General features: G+C 42.1%; 1 protein-coding gene across 1 annotated transcript in view; it reads right to left on the bottom strand.

The window, feature by feature from the left end:
• LOC120931681 (store-operated calcium entry regulator STIMATE-like) overlaps positions 1-17,431 on the bottom strand; it is a 104,640-nt gene that overhangs the window by 61,143 nt on the left and 26,066 nt on the right. The window contains exon 2 of the mRNA XM_040343344.1: positions 4,616-4,664. Coding sequence (XP_040199278.1) covers positions 4,616-4,664 — 49 coding nt within the window. The remainder of the gene's footprint in view (positions 1-4,615; positions 4,665-17,431) is intronic.

The raw sequence follows: 17,431 nt of genomic DNA, 5'->3' as shown, positions 1-17,431 counted from the left end.
TTAAGCAAAACAGTCTGGACACCATCTTGGCCTCATACTATAAAAATGGACAATAAAGCAGCACATGGACAAACTCATCTCATTGTTCACCCTGATTTCTGCTAATGTCCGAATATTCTTTGTAGCAAACTGACCACAGCGTCAGGGCTCAGCAGCCATGATAAACCATGGTCAGTTTACAGGGGGAGGATATAGCCAGGCAGGATCAGCCAGGTATTTCAAGCGATACAGGGGGGCAAATTACACAGCACAAGCACTGTGCTGTTATTCATGCTTTAAGGGAACAGGATCTTGTGTTTAAAATGCATTTAGGGTTCATGCACATTATCATCTAAAATCTTACTTTTGTAAATTAAAATCAGGTTGAGCGTTTATGAACATTGACTAAACTTTGAAACTAAATTCAACAGAAGTCAAGATGCCTGCCTATAGACAGGGCTATTTTCAATGTAGTACATTACATAAGAACTAGTGCTTTCATTTATTTAGTATTTTTTTATCGAATGGTGCTGTGCTGCTGATGTTTTTTGAAAGTTAGTACAGAACACTATGCGTTCTTGCGTGGTTAATGTCTAACAAGGCGTCCCTTCTGTTTACTCCAGACAGTCAGCTGACACCTAACACACCTGATTCCATTCATCAAATTTATAGTCACAAACATCAATTTGTGCCTCCAGAGCATTACATTCACACATGTCAGGAATGTGTGTAAAATCACACGTCCTCCCAACATACAGAGAAACACGCTACTCTTTAGTATATGCACCCTTGATTCTTAATGGTACTCCCATACATCTAATGCAGTGCAGTGTGATGTTGCAAATGGGTCAGGGAAGCATTTCTCGCCTGTAGTAGGGCAGCCAATTTGTGCACAGTGCAAACAGAGCCTTCATTACACCAAAATTAAAATTTGTTGCATGAAGTATTGTATATCCAAGGCCAAAACTGTGGGGTAGGTTAGCACTAGGCTTTTAAAGTGTATGTAACACCAACATTTCATATTTCATATTTCTGATATGTGTCTGTTGTACCATGTATAAAAAAGTATCCTGTTCTCTTCACATTGCTTCCTTTGTGTGAAATTGCTGGTGATTCGGTCAGTTCCCCTGCTTTCCCATTTTCAGACTGTTCAAATCCATCCCAGTGTGGTCAGTTTTCTTCTTTGCATGCTATTTGGGAGCACAAAACAGCAAGGAGGGAGAGGGAAACCAGCAAAAACAATGTAAAAATTCCATATATTAGTCCACATATAAGTGAATGGCTGCCAGTTGAAAGAGTAACAAGTAACTATGTGGATCAAAGCATTTCGTAATTAATAGATTTTAATGATTTACTACACTTAGATGGTGCTGTTTGTCTTCTTACTCTGTTTTTATTTGGGAGCACAGCTTGCCTGTACTCCAATGGTTAGACTTGTGCCGACACCCCCCCCCCCCCACCCCTACACAGTTCTTCATTGGGAAGAACAATGTACTGCTGTTTCTCTGCCTCCTGCTGACATGCTCCCCCTGCAGTCTCCACCACCACCAATCCAAGCCCCTTATGTAGCTGGGAACATAAGTAATAAGTTCACTAAACAAAAAGTATTTATAAATTTACATATATTTTGCTTTGCATTTCTATCTTAAGCTAAACGGGTTATACCAGGTAGGGGTTTACATATGCTTTAATTGCATCTGTGGTCAAAAACGTTACTTTGCTGGCACTGAAAGAAGTCTTCCAATGGGGACATGGGCAAGTATGTGTTTGCGATCCCTGTGGAAGCTGAATATCATTGTAGTAGGCTGTGCTATTAAGGCGATTGCTGCTAGTCTTGGCAACAACCTTGAGCTTTGCAGAGTAACCTATAAAGATGACCATACACTATACACGAATTGTACAATCTCTGTACAGTCTACTTTATATTCACCAAAACTATGTAATATGGATTCAAGCCTAAACAATCTATTCAATTTGTAAAAAGGAGTGCCTTTGCATTACGTACAGTAGTTGATGGTAGCTCCAAGGAAGATCATAAAATGAGTGCTTTAAAACTTCACCCTCCAGAGTCTTTAGTTCCCTGGACTCTCTACACATTCCACAATGTAATGTGCCACTTTATACTTTTTTTTGGGGGCGAGAATTATGTGCACCTGGCCCCACAGCCTTCTGGGATTTCCCTGTAATATATTCCAGGAGGATGCAGGAACAGGGACATAAAGCAGCCAATGGGCAGAGCTGGACTGTGTCATTGGAGGCCTGCCACTTGAACCCAGAGGAGGCAACAGACTCTTGCTGATCGAGAAAGACCTATCTCATTGGAGGGAGGGAAGGGGGATTTAAAGGTTTGCTTAACCTCTTGGACACAGACTGTTCCCAGTGGGGGTGTCAGAGAAGTCTTTGTTATACAGAAATCCTGTCCTTTATTAGTTCCATGAAATTAGACCCAGTACACACATGGGGTTTTTTATTGTGTGACAACAATAAGCCTAAGGAATTATATAGTATATAGAAATATCCTTTTATTTATTTAATTATAAATTATTGGTTATACCTAGCTTTTCTTTTTAACTATTACAATCTGTTGTACTCTCACCGTATGGTGATAGCATATGATATGGCTGTATATGATAGTCAGTTTCTATGACAAGACCATCTTCTATGTAAAGCAATGCATTGGATTTATTATTTACTGTGTATTACTGAAATGTATACTGCTGTTTTAGTACAAATGTATGTACTTTTATTGAAAATAAACATAAATTTGAATGAAAAAAAAAAGAGAAAGACCTATCTCATGGTGGATACATAGCATGCAACGAGCAAGATCTCTGGGTTGTAGAAGCACAGAAGAGAGCAACAACACATTTGTACCTCACAAGCATACAGCAGGTAACACAGCAAACACCAACAGACGACAAATACACATTTGAGGCAGCGGCAAGTTTTCCATAGCCAAGGTTTATGAGACTTTAGGACATAAAAAGGTTACGTTGGCTGTGGACCACAGTGCTTTCTTCTCAATTGTCCAGTTCACCACCATATAACTCCGCGGGCAGCAAAATAATTCCTTTCATAAGGATCCCAGAGGTACCCCCTCAAAAAAAAAAAAAAAAACTCCAAAGTGGTCTCCCTAGAAACAATAGGCCTTCAAGCCTTTACTAGTCCCCAAGCATATCCAACTTTTCAAATCTCATGATGACAGGCCTGGCTAATAAAATATTCATAATTCATGGTGTAACCTCTAACAGAGACTGCTGGAAAAATCGAAAGCAACTGGTAAAAGCAATGAACACTATTAGCTAGATTCAGAAAGAGTTAAGCTGGCGTATCAGTAGATACGCCGGCGTAACTCTGAATCTAAGCGGTCGTACATTTAAGTGTATTCTCAAATTGAGATACACTTAAATGTAGCTAAGATACGACTGCCTGCGCTGTCGTATCTTAGCTGTCTAGTTCCGCGGGCCGCTAGGGGCGTGAACGCCGATTTACGCCTAGAATGCGTAAATCAGCGAGATACGCATATTCACGAATGTACGCTTGCCTGTCGCAGTAAAGATACGCCGTTTATGTAAGGCCTTTTCAGGCGTAAAGTTAGTCCAACAAAAAGCTGGTCTAGCCAATGTTAAGTTTGGACGTCGTTCCCGGGTCGAATTTAGAAAATTTTACGTTGTTTGCGCAAGTCGTCCATGAATGGGGCTGGACGTAATTTACGTTCACGTCGAAACCAATAAAACCTTGCGGCGTACTTTGGAGCAATGCACACTGGTATATGTCCACGGACGGTGCATGCGCCGTTTTAAAAAACGTCAATCACGTCGGGTCACGATTCATTAACATAAAACACGCCCCCCTGTTCTTATTTGAATTAGGCGCGCTTAGGCCGGCACATTTACGCTACACCGCCGTAACTTAGGACGCAAGTGCTTTGTGAATACAGCACTTGCCTCTCTAACTTACGGCGGCGTAGCGTAAATACGATACGCTACACCGGCTGAAACATACGCCGCCCTACGTGAATCCAGCTATATGTGATTAGAGCAGGGTTTCCCAACCCTTTTCCAGTCAAGGCACCCTTTAAAGTTCTGGATCCCATTCTGAAATGTAAAAAATAACAAACTAATAGTTGTTTGCATTGCAACAGCATCCATGCACATAGGACACCCAACATTAGAGGCAATTTATTCTTTGAAAGCAATTACACTTTTGCACACTGGTACTGACTAGCATTCTGGCATTTCTTTTTCCTCATTTATCATTTATCTCTGCCACACACATCTAACATGACCCAATTCTGACATAACGAAGCATGGGGGGGGGGGGGTGTCAAACAAGGATGGTGTGTTGGTGCCCAATATACTCCTTTTCAAGCAATGATGTCAGTGCAGTGTCCAAAGTTGTAATGCTGCACAATGAAAACATGTGGCTTTGTGCATCAGAAAAAAAAAAAAAAAAGACACGCTGATCCACATGCTGGCTTGTATAAAATTTTGGGGGCAATGTAGGGCATTTTGCCAAGGCATCCCTCTCAGATAGCAAAGTACACATGTCCAAAATCGAGATCAATAGGCACTTTCAACCATAAACGCCAGTATACAGTTTACAAAAAAAAAAAAGGACAAATTAATATACTCACCAAATTCTCCAGGGGCGCCTCCATTCCTTTGGCTCCCTCCAGCGTTTTACTGAAACAGAAATCAATAAATTATATATTAAAAATGCATCATTTCTTTATACAACTGAACCCCAGGGAGTGTGTTTGTGTGTGTGTGTTTTTTTTTTGTGCGTTAGAGAGATTTAAACACTTGTTGGCAGCCAACTCTTTGTATCCCTCTAAGATCAGTGTGCTACTAAGGAGATACTCGTAACAAGTGGTTACTTTTTGTTTTTTTGCCATTACAAATACCAGATAAGAATTCATATTAAAAACCAGCACTATGAGCACAGCTATTTACTACATTAAAAAATATATATATCAGGAATAAAAGCCCTACTTTAGGACTTGTTCATACCAATGCACACAAAAACACATTCAGGATGGTGCCCACTGTGTAAGAGTCATGCTTTGCTTTTTTCTTAACTTTATTAAAATGTCACACAACACCACTTCAATTGAGTCTATCCACCACAACTCATTGCAACATGCTGCGGTGTGGCAAGTTTTTATGTCTACATTTTTATGCAACGCAGTCCAAATTAACATAGTGTTGTAATGTGAACAGGGCACACACAAAAAAAAAAAAAAAAAACACATTCCCCCATCCACACAAGCAATGTGGATGGAGGAATTCTCCATGCTGCACTATTGTATTCCGACAGTGGGGACTCTTCCACTGCCAGAATACACTGATCAGAGCTGCAGGCAATTTGATGGAATTAAAATTTTCCAACATCCCGTTTGACAAAGTCAGTTTAATAAGAGCAAACCTAAGGCAAATAGGAGAAAAGCAAGACAACACTATTTAGCTATGTAAAACGAGAAAAATTGTACATACCATATGTGTAAAAAAATAAGTGAAAAAAGCTGCGACTCAAAAATGTTATACAACATCAAAATACATAAGAACAAAAGGAAGGAGTCGCGCTAAACACACAAGGACACAATGCCTATTATCTAATATGTTGAAATGGACACAATAAAAATAAAATAACCAAATAGCATACAGTGAATGTCTATAATGTCTATAATATATACACAGATATATATGAAATTGAAAAAAATTGAAAAGTGAAAAAATAATATAGCAAAGTCCAATAGTAGACAAAGATAAGGATAGTCTGCCAAAGTGCAAAGGATCCACAAATGATGCAGTAGATGACGAAACAAGAGCCTCCACCACCATCAAACACTGACCCATACCAGAGCCAAAGATTTCAAAGAGATCAAACACATCAGGAATGCAGGAAAACATCCATCATCCACAATGGGAGTGTGATCGAAACATCCGTCTGGTTAAATAAGCCAAGTCTTCACCTGTATCCCATTCAATTAAAGGGTAGCAGCACTCCAGGATATGAAAAAGGAACCAAGAAGACTTGCATAGTGTAAAATCTCTCATAAATTTAATAGGTAAAAGAGAATGCACACTTACATCAAGCATGTAGATTTACAGCATAAAAGAAAATCAGCCGGCCAGCTCTCAGTAGCGTGTACCCGTCTTTTCCGGGTCCTCACACGTGATGCAGTGACGTCAGAACGCCGCCTCCCAACGTTTTGTCTCTAATGGGACTTGGTCACGGGATCTCTTTGAAATCTTTGGCTCTGGTAAGGGTCAGTGTTTGATGGTGGTGGAGGCTCTTGTTTCGTCATCTACTGCACCGTTTGTGGATCCTTTGCACTTTGGGCAGACTATCCTTATCTTTGTCTACTATTGGACTTTGCTATATTATTTTTTCACTTTTCAATTTTATATATATCTGTGTATATATTATAGACATTCACTGTATGCTATTTGGTTATTTTATTTTTATTGTGTCCATTTCAACATAATGGATAATAGGCATTGTGTCCTTGTTTGGTTAACACTATTTAGCTGCCCGTAGATGAATCGAAATTTTGATCCATCTATGGCAGCTCAGGCTCGACAGAAGTCAATCAAACAATAGATTTATGTCGAATGGGACTAGGCAAAATCTTTCAATTGATCAGTGGCTGCAGCATTGACCAGTGTATTATGACAGTGGAGGCGTCCTGCTGTCAGAATACATTAGCGCAGCAGAAAGGATTCCTCATCTATCCTGCTTGTGTGGATGGGGAATCTGTTCATTTTTTTTATTTTTTATCATTTGATCAAAAAAAAAAAAAAATCCTCTATGACCAGCCTTTCTGTGCACTACAGAATAAGAGCACGTTCCGCACTTATTTCGTACTCGTCTCTGAATTCTGATTGAAGATGTTTTTTTGAAAGGGAGGTTTGCCAATTACCCAGAATTTCGCACACAGTGACCTACAGACTGGAAGGAGATTCACAGAAATCTCTTCATACAGCAGCTGTGCCCATCCAGTGATGAAGTTTTTATAGGCATAAATCATTAACCCATCTCTCTTCTAGTTAGACATGTGCACTGTTAAAAAATATGTTAGTTTTCGTTTCATTCGTTTTTTTTTTGTTTTTGTTTTTTTGTTAATTGTTAAACAGGTTTTCGTTAATTCAGATATTTCCGAATTAGCAAATTTGTCCAAATTCGTTAAAAAAATTATTTGGAACTAATTGCACATGTCTACTTCTAGTGGTGGTTGTGGTTCTCAGTCCTGTACATTTTCTGAGCACCACGGTGCAGTTCCTGTGCAAATTACAAGCTCATTGACCCATGTGGGAGCACCGCTGAATCGCACGTCATCAGTTTTGAACACAATTTTGTCTGTTTTTCTATCTGCCTCCCTCCTCTCTTGCGTAATACTATACCTAACCATGCCCCCAACGTGGGGGGTGCTTTGGGGTATGGGGCCAACCCAAAGCACCTTGTGATAATGGTGTTTAAATCGTATTGCGACGATCTTAAAGCGGGGGTTCACCCTAAAAAAAAATTCTAACATTACATTGAGCTGACCTGTGACACGGACATTATGCTGGTCTTTTTTTTTTTTTTTCGTACATACAGTTTTATCTGTATTTTCTTCCCGGATTCCGGGAGTGGGCGTTCCTATTCACAGGGTAAGTGATTGACCTTCTTCCAACCGGCGCATACAGCGCGTCATGAGTTGCCGAAAGCAGCCGAACGTCGGTGCGCAGGCGTCGTATAGAGCCGACCCGACGTTCGGCTGCTTTCGGCAACTCGAAAGCAGAGAAAATACAGATAAAACGGTATGTACGAAAAAATAAATAAAAAAAGACCAGCATAATGTCCGTGTCACAGGTCAGCTCATTGTAATGTTAGAATTTTTTTTAGGGTGAACCCCCGCTTTAAAGAGCAATTATTCTAGCACTAGACCTCCTCGAACGCAAAACTGGTAACCTGTAGGAGATTTTTAAACGTCACCTATGGAGATTTTAAAGGGTCAAAGTTTGTCGCCATTCAACGAGCGCGGGCAATTTTAAAGCGTGACATATTGGGTATCAATTTACTTGGCTTAAAAGGTACAATTTCTTTTTCCTAAATAGCTTCTCCTTTACCTTAGTGCAGTCCTCCTTCACTTACCTCATCCTTCGCTTTTGCTTTTAAATATCCTTACTTCTTCTGTGATCTGTGTTCTTCTGCCTGTAACTCCAAACAGTAATGTGAGGCTTTCTCCCTGGAGTGTGGAGTGTGGAGTGTCGTGCTCGCCCCCTTCTTTGAGGGGGCGAGCAGGAGAGTCAGGATGCTCTCTACGTTGCAGATAGAGAAAGGAGCTGTGTGTTAGTGGGCGTCCTGACTCTCCTGCTCGCCCCCTCAAGGGAGGGGGGCGAGCACGACACTCCACAATCAGGGAGAAAGCCTCACATTACTGACAGAAGAACAGGAAGTGAGGATTTCTCAGAAGAAATAAGGACATTTAAAAGCAAAATTAAAGGATGAGGTAAGTGAAGGAGGACTGCACTAAGGTAAAGGAAGCTATTTAGGGAAAACATTTTTTACCTTTACAACCCCTTTAACATTATCTTTCACAAATAGATACACACACACACACACACACACACACACACACACACACACACATATATATATATATATATATATATATATATATGTGTAAGTGTAAGTAGAAGAAGAAAAAAAAGTGGGATAACTTTACTGTTGTATTATTTAAATAAAAAAAGTGATTTTTTTTCTAAAAATAAAAATTGCGCTTGCGAGACCGCTGCGCAAATACGGTGTGACAAAGTATTGCAACGACCTCCATTTTATTCTCTCGGCTGTCTGAAAAAAATATATTGTTTCGGGGGGCTCCAAGTAATTTTCTAGCAAAAAAACATCAAACACCAAATCTCAAAAACAAGACTGTCCGTAAAGTGGAGGTTCCATCAAAAAAAACTATTTTGCTTTAAACTGTAGCTTACGACTACGACTCATCTGGAAATGCCTGTTGCTATGCGGTCCCACGAAATCTGCCTTTGAAACCACCTAGGATTCTGACATCTCCCTCTAATGCTCCTGGGAAATGTGTGTCATCATTTCCCAGGATGCAGTGCGCTGCCCAATTATCACTCCCCATCCAAGACTTCCAGGAAGTAAGTGCCTGTAGGCTTCACAATGCCCACAAGCAAAATGACAACGGTGTAGATATATTTTTATAAACTATATTTTTTGAATAACTATGCGGAGCGGCGGCGGATTGTAAAATAGTAAGTGACCAGATTTATATTATAAAAACGCAGCATGAAAGGACATACATTTAAAAAATGCTAATTGTGGTTGGAACTCCGCTTTAATTGATTAAGGACGCCGGTGACCACCGTTCTTAAAATGTGTGTAGCGGACTTGCCAGTTTCCATCGGAACTGTATTTATGTTGCAGCTGAACTGCTACTTTGGAAATTTAAACTGAAAATAGACCCGGGGAAAAAAAAAAAATATATAAAATATATTGCACTGCACATGTGCAAACCCAGTCTCTCTGGCAAATGCTCTACCGCTACACCACCACACTATAAATAGGTATCGGTTGGTGCTTAGTCTTTAAAAACTGGTATTGGTGCATCCCTAATTTATACATATTTTTTTCTTAAGATGGTTATCATGATAATTTATTTAGGGTATAATACCCTTCAGTTCTTTCAATAAGAGGGGGTTCGTTTTTCTGTACCTTTTTGTAGCTAACCTTGATAGATAATAAATCTATACACTTTGTGTGATTCATCATGTTCCTGTGGCAGGATTTATATACAGGTACTGGATTGTAAAATGTTGGTATTGGAACTATAATTATTAAAACAGTAAAAAGCTGTAAGAAAGGCAATAAACTTTGTGTAGTCTCATCGGCATTGTTCAGCTATAAATGCTCAAGCTGGGAAAAGTTTTTTGTTGCCGTATTGAGATTAATACTCATTTGTTACTTTGAATTTTTTGCCATCAAAAATCACAGCATTGCATCATTTGTGAAAACTGAACCGTGCAAGCCAGTATCTTTTTGAACCTTTTGCATATTATGATTTGCAACTACATCAGTATATTATTTTCGATGTGCTTTTAAGCAGGTAGAACCCCTTCTAAAACTGCACAGTATGCATTCAGTCCAGTCATCAGCGCATTGCATAATGTATGTTTTCCATGTCAATGTATGCATAACCTTAGCCACCCTGGATTTTTGCCTTGTGACCTAGAAGAGGTTTTGTTTTTCTTTACATGACCTTGTTCTAATCCTTAAACGTTTTAAAAGGCATACTAAATCTAGGTCTATTTTATGTACAACGTGTAAATTAGCAGGTCAATAATATCTTTATCTATCTAAAACTGGCTTTTTTTTTTTTTTTTTTAAAGGAGTCATTTCTGAAAATTCAATGCTGGTTAAACTTTCACACAGCAAGTTTAAAATGTTAAACTAAAATGGGAACAGGGACATGGAGACACACATTTTATCCACGATGACCTCCACATTTCTAGGAACTTGAGGTCCGGCCCCACATCGATCTCTGTTGTGTGATCTCTTCAGCTGTGGTTATAAAGTTCAGAAAATTGGTATTTTAAATCTTTCTAAATGTAAGAAAATGCTAGTGGTGCCTTCCAGAGCTTCCTCTCTTTCTTACACAGGTATAACCATGCCCTGTAAGGGCATATGAACAAGTGAAATACTCATTTATTCAGTAAATACAGACCATCACTATATCATTTTATACATCAGTGCACGTTATCTATACCTCTACAAAAATTGGTTTCAAAAGGCTAGAAATAGGTTATATATTTAAAACGGATGAAAGCTTTTCCTTTTTCCCCCCTCTTTCCATTTGCTTCTAATGAGCAGTACATGTTAGTTGTGATCATGTGTGCTGCTCTATGAACACTACAAGTCCCATTTTCCCTAGGCCATCTGAGAAGTGAGCAAGGATGGGTAGCTATGGGCTAGATTCACGTAGAATCGCAGCGGCGTAACGTATCGTAGATATGTTACACCGCCGCAAGTTTTCAGCACAAGTGCCTGATTCACCAAGCACTTGCGTGAAAACTTCCGCCGGCGTAAGCCCGCGTAATTCAAAGGGGCGTGTGCCATTTAAATTAGGCGCGCTCCCGCGCCGGACCTACTGCGCATGCTCCTTTTTGAATTTCCTGCTGTGCTTTGCGCGAAGTGACGTAATTTTTTCGAACGGCGACGTGCATAGCGTACTTCCGTATTCCCGGACGTCTTACGCAAGAAGGAAAACATTTTAAATTTAGACGCGGGAACGACGGCCATACTTTATACAGGACATACATGTGCTGTGTAAGGTTAGGGCACCTAAAACGACGACTAACTTTGCGACGGGAAACTAGACTAGCAGCGACGTAGCGAACGCGAAAAACCGCCGTGGATCGCCGCAACTCCTAATTTGCATACCCGACGCTGGTTTACGACGCAAACTCCCCCCCAGCGGCGGCCGCGGTATTGCATCCTAAGATCCGACAGTGTAAAACAATTACACCTGTCGGATCTTAGGGCTAACTATGCGTAACTGATTCTATGAATCAGTCGCATTGTTAAGAAGACCCTAAAACAGAGATACGACGGCGTATCAGGAGAGGGCCACCTTAATAGCATCATGGGCCCCTGGGCAGGGGTCAAGTCCTGGGGAAAAAAGTGTGGGAACTCCCACCCAAGATCCACTCCCCCACCAAAAAAAAAAAAAAATGATACGCTCATATGCATAATTACTAAACCTTTTTTTTTTTTCGATCCACTGTACCTTAGTAATCCTTTATGTTACTGGCCGCTTCCTGTATATGGATTCATCGGGTGCGGGTATTCCGTCACTTCCTCGATGCCGCAATGTCTCCTGGGAGCTTTTGTCATTGTTCCCAGGAGACATTGCGGAGGTCTCCCGCGAGTTATCAAGGGATTTAGAAAGAAAGCAGTGACTCGAGCTGGGCATCGCCGTTTAGTGAAGGATTGGCTCGGGCGGCTCTGCTGCTCTCGGCTGCTCTAGTCCTGCAAAGGGAACTGCGTTCCTGCTGTGAAAAAAGTGCAGGGATGCCGTTCCCACGCGTTCCTGTAGAACTTGAGCCCTGCCCCTGGGCAAAGTAATGCTCTGGGGCCCCTACAATAATGACAGTGCAGGTAAACAGACATTAAGTAGGTAGGAGGCAGACTGCCTCCCCTTAGCATCTATCACTCTTAGTGCCATCATGGGGATCCCTTGTAATAGAAATAAGAATGTCAGGGCCTCTTTGAGAGATATGGGGTAAAAAAAGACCCCAGATCTCTCATTTACATTTGAGAGCAGCAAAAAAAAAAAAAAAACACGACAGACAAAAAGGCGCAAATAAAATCATCCCTTTAAGGCCGGAAGCCAGAAGTGAAATCGGACATCACTCGGATCCTCCAGGGGCATAGAGTTAAGTGGAGGCCATCTTGCCCTCACTCTGCTTTTTGCCCAGCCACGGATCAGCACCGGGCTAACCGATGGGTCTGGTAAACCCGGAGACGACCATGAAGCGGCAAAATTCACCTCTACCACTGCCTATAAAAAGTGATCCCCATGGTGAATCCGCTGCCAGTACCTCTTTTATTAAAAGCCAAATCACCCTCAGTACAAAAACAAAAATACAGAAGGTTATGGTAGCTAGCTTCTGACATAACACTGGTAATAAATGTCAAAGCAATGATGTAAATGTACTGTGGGCGGTCTGCACACTGAGCTAAACTTACTGCTTTTTAGATCAGCTCACCGGACAGAGGTGGACAGGTAAGATAAAAGCCACAAAGGTGAACCAGGAGGATTAAATGCTTGATCAGAACTACGAGTATTCCCAGCCATGTCTGGCTATATAATGTGGAATGTGCACTGATCAGTCATAAAATTTTGACCACTGACAGATAAAGTGAACATGGTTTCTTTTGTTACAATGGTATCTGAAATTGGGTGGGATGTTTTAAAGCGGAGCTCCACCCTAAAGTGGAACTCCCGCTGATCAGAACCCACCCTCCCCCCTCCGGTGTCACATTTAACACCTTCCAGGGGGGAGGGGATGCAGATACCTGTCTAAAGACAGGTATTTGCACCCACTTCCGGCCACAGAGTCTCGGGTAAACTGCGGGCATGACGTCACCTCCCCCGTTGTGTTCTGAGAACACTCTGCTCCCAGAACACAGCGAGAGCCAAACGGCAGGCGTAGCACGACTCACACATGCGCCGTGGGGAACCGGGCAGTGAAGCCGGAGCGCTTCACTTCCTGGTTCCCTCACTGAGGATGGCGGGGGGCAGCAGAGTGATGAGCGATCGCTCGTCCTCTGCTGCGGACAACGCTGGACTCCAGGACAGGTAAGTGTCCTAATATTAAAAGTCAGCAGCTGCAGTATTTGTAGCTGCTGGCTTTTAATATATTTTTTTTCAGCGGACATCCGCTTTAAGCAGCCAGTGGACAACATTCTTTGACATTGATGTGTTGAAAGTAGGACAAGCGTAAGGGCTCGTGTACACAGGGCAGTTGAAAACCTTTTCTGAACGCTGGACATTTGACATTTGGAAACCGACTGTGAAAATCATCTTTAACCACTTCCCGCCCGGCCTATGGCCGATTTACGTCCGGGAAGTGGTTCTGAAATCCTGACAAGACGTCCATGGACTTTCTGCACGATTTCATGCCGCGCGCGCCTGTGGGGGTTCGCAGCGCGGCGATCGGTGTTGCGGGGTGTCAGCCTGACACCCTGCATCTCCGATCTCGGTAAAGAGCCTCTGGCGGAGACTCTTTACCACGTGATCAGCTGTGTCCAATCACGGCTGATCACGATGTAAACAGGAAGAGCCGTTGATGGCTCTTCCTCACTCGCGTCTGACAGACGCGAGTATAGGAGAGCCGATCGGCGGCTCTCCTGACAGGGGGGGTTCGCGCTGATTGTTTATCAGCGCAGCCCCCCCTCGGATCGCCACACTGGACCACCAGGGAAGCCCACCCTGGACCACCAGGGAAGGGCAAATAAAAAAAAAAAAAAGCATTGAAAAAAAAAAAAAAAAAAAATGATGCCAATCAGTGCCCACAAATGGGCACTGACTGGCAACATGGGTAGATCAGTGCTGCCCCACAATGTCCATCAGTGCCACCCCACAGTATCCATCAGTGCCACCCCACAGTGCCCATCCATGCCCAGTGCCCACCTATCAGTGCCCATCTGTGCCACCCATAAGTATCCATCAGTGCCGCCCATGAGTGCCTATCTGTGCCGCCTATGAGTGCCCAGTGCCGACCCATGAGAGCTCATCAGTGCCGCCCATGTGTGCCCATCAGTGCCGCCCATGTGTGCCCATCAGTGCCGCCCATGTGTGCCCATCAGTGCCGCCCATGTGTGCCCATCAGTGCCGCATACCAGCGCCGCCAATCAGTGCCACCTCATCTGTGCCCGTCAGTACTACCCCATCTCATCAGTGCCGCCATATCAGTGCTCGTAATTGAAAGAGAAAACTTACTTATTTACAAAAAAATTAACAGAAAAAAATAAAAATTTAATTTTTTTTCAAAATTCAGTCTTTTTTTAGTTGTTGCGCAAAAAAAAAAATCGCAGAGGTGATCAAATACCACCAAAAGAAAGCTCTATTTGTGGGGAAAAAAGGAAGCCAATTTTGTTTGGGAGCCACATTGCACGACTGCGCAATTGCCATTCAAAGTGCGACAGTGCTGAAAGCTGAAAATTGGCTTGGGCGGGAAGGTGCGTAAGTGCCTGGTATGGAAGTGGTTAAGGCGAAAAGTGGTCACCACTTTTATGCGAATTTAGCAGCAGTTATGAGCATTTGAGGTTAGAAGCGTTTTTTTAAAGCTAACCTCAGGAGACCCTCCCAAATGCCCACAATGCATGAAAACCAAGTAAATTTTTAACACGCAACAGCATGTGGAGAAATGCGTTGAATTCTTTTCCCCTTTACAAACGCCAAGAAAACGAAAACGTTCATAAAAGCATTTGGCATGCCAGTAAACTACAGTCCTGGACGTGATTTTTTTTTGCATTGTAATGATGTCCGTAACCTCAACTGCCGCTAAACTACTATAAACGTCTGAGTGTACACTTACATATACCCAGTAGTGATTGGCCTCAGGTGATAAACAGAATAAACAATCCTCCGACATAAGTTGTACCAGTTTATCTACTGCAGTCTTTTTCCTAATTCAAAGTGCAAAAATTACACAGGATCGCTCAGCTCCAAAAAGCAGGGGGCAGGGAGGTAAATATATATTTAGTGAGGAGAGCTGATTGGAGAGAAAAAATAAATTTGGGGGGCACACTCTAAAAGATGCATTAACTACTTGCCGACCAGCCGCCGTATAACTGTTATACGGTGGCAGGTCGGCTCCCCTGCGCGAGAGCCCCTAGCTATACGTCGGCTCTCGGGCAGGCCACTGGGGGCGCCCCGCACTCGCCCCTGACTCCCGTGCCCGGCGGGCGCGATCGCCACCGGGCACACGCGATCGCTTGTTAAAGAGCGAGGACCAGGGAGCTGTGTGTGTAAACACACAGCTCGCGGTCCTGTCAGGGAGAGAAGTGCTGATCTTCTGTTCATACAATGTATGAACAGAAGATCAGTCATTTCCTCTAGTGGGACCACCCCCCCTACAGTTAGAACACACCCAGGGAACATACTTAACCCCGTCCCCGCCCCTAGTGTTAATCCCTTCACTGCCAGTGGCATTTTTATAGTAATCCAATGCATTTTTATAGCACTGATCGCTATAAAATAATAATGTCGCAGTACCAAAAAAAAAAAAAATCGCTGATCGCCGCCATTACTAGTAAAAAGAAAATATTATTAAAAATGCCATAAAAATACCCCCTATTTTGTAAACGCTATAACTTTTACGCAAACCAATCAATAAACGCTTATTGCGATTTTTTATGAAAAATATGTAGAGGAATGCGTATAGGCCTAAACTGAGGGAAAAAACGTTTTTTTTATATATTTTTGGGGGTTATTTATTATAGCAAAATAATTTTTTTTTTCAAAATTGTCGCTCTATTTTTGTTTATAGCGCAAAAACTAAACACCGTAGAGGTGATCAAATACCACCAAAAGAAAGCTCTATTTGTGGGGGGAAGACGCCAATTTTGTTTGGGAGCCACGTCGCACGACCGAGCAATTGTCAGTTAAAGCGGCGCAGTGCTGAATCGCAAAAAGCGATATGGTCCGGGGATTAAGTGGTTAAAGATGGTGTAGCCATAAAACAGAACAAAATATTACAGCGCACACATGCAAAAAAAAAAAATACATTTAACTCATGCAAGGCTATTTAAAACACCTGAACATTTTAAAAAAATATGGGGATTTGGGTCACACCATATGGCTACATGGTGCTTGAACCCACTTACTGCAACAAAGTACCCCATTATTGTAGAGAAGGGACACCCCCCCTCCACACAGGAACGGAGCTGATGCTGTCAATCAGCTGATGCTCCCTCCCCTGAGGCTGTCACCATTTTTCTCTACGTGTCAGGTAAACCTGTCAAATGACTACTGCTTATAGCAGCGGAATGAGACAGCACACACTTAGTGCTCCGGATTGAGACAAATACACACTATAGAAGTATATGCATGGTTTTTATTTCGTGTCTGAGGTTTACAACCACTTTAATGCTTTTAAATAAGCTGCTCAAAGCTTGCTAGAAGCTTTACAAATACTTAGCAAAGTTGTACACAAACTAAACTTCTTTTGAACAGGGCTTGACTTGGCACCGATGTTTGTGCTTGGAGCAATTCTAGTGGGGAGTATGAGCTCTTTATTAAAGACATTAAATATCTGGTAATATAAGAGAATATACAGAACAATTTTATAATAAAAATGTCAGGTTACCAGATCTCAAAGTTAATTTATTTTATATATGTTTTTACTTTTAAGGATTTAATTACTCGTTAAATTCCTTCATCAATAATGTAGCATTTCCTTATGTTGCAGTATAGGGATAAGTGGAACACGGGTGGTCGGAGAAATAGCTCTCATTGGTTAAAGTGGTTGTAAACCACTTTACCTACAGGTAAATCTAGATTAAGGCTTACCTGTAGGTGCTCGAAATATCTCCTAGACCTCCATGGTTTAAGAGATATTTACAGAAATTAGTAGACAACGGTGCAGGCGCACTTTAGCAACAGCGATCGTGCCATTCCTAAAAGAGCCTGTGCCATGACTGGTGGCTCATGCGCGAGAGTGACGTCATTGCTGCTCCAGCCAATCACAGTGCGGGAGCCGCGATACCCGGAAGTAACACCCAGGAAAGATGTTGGCTGCCTGAGCGGTGTACGAGGACAGCTTTGGGGGCTTCGATCGCAGGGGAGTATTACATAATGAGCTAGTATGCTATGCATACTAGCTCATCATACCTTTGTCTTGCAGTTTTTTTTTTTTTTTTAGGCTTTACTGCTATA

This window comes from Rana temporaria, chromosome 3 (genome assembly GCF_905171775.1).
Source record: "Rana temporaria chromosome 3, aRanTem1.1, whole genome shotgun sequence".
Lineage (NCBI taxonomy): Eukaryota > Metazoa > Chordata > Amphibia > Anura > Ranidae > Rana > Rana temporaria.
The sequence above is the reverse complement of the archived record's forward strand: the minus strand, read 5'-3'. Positions and strand labels throughout refer to the sequence as shown.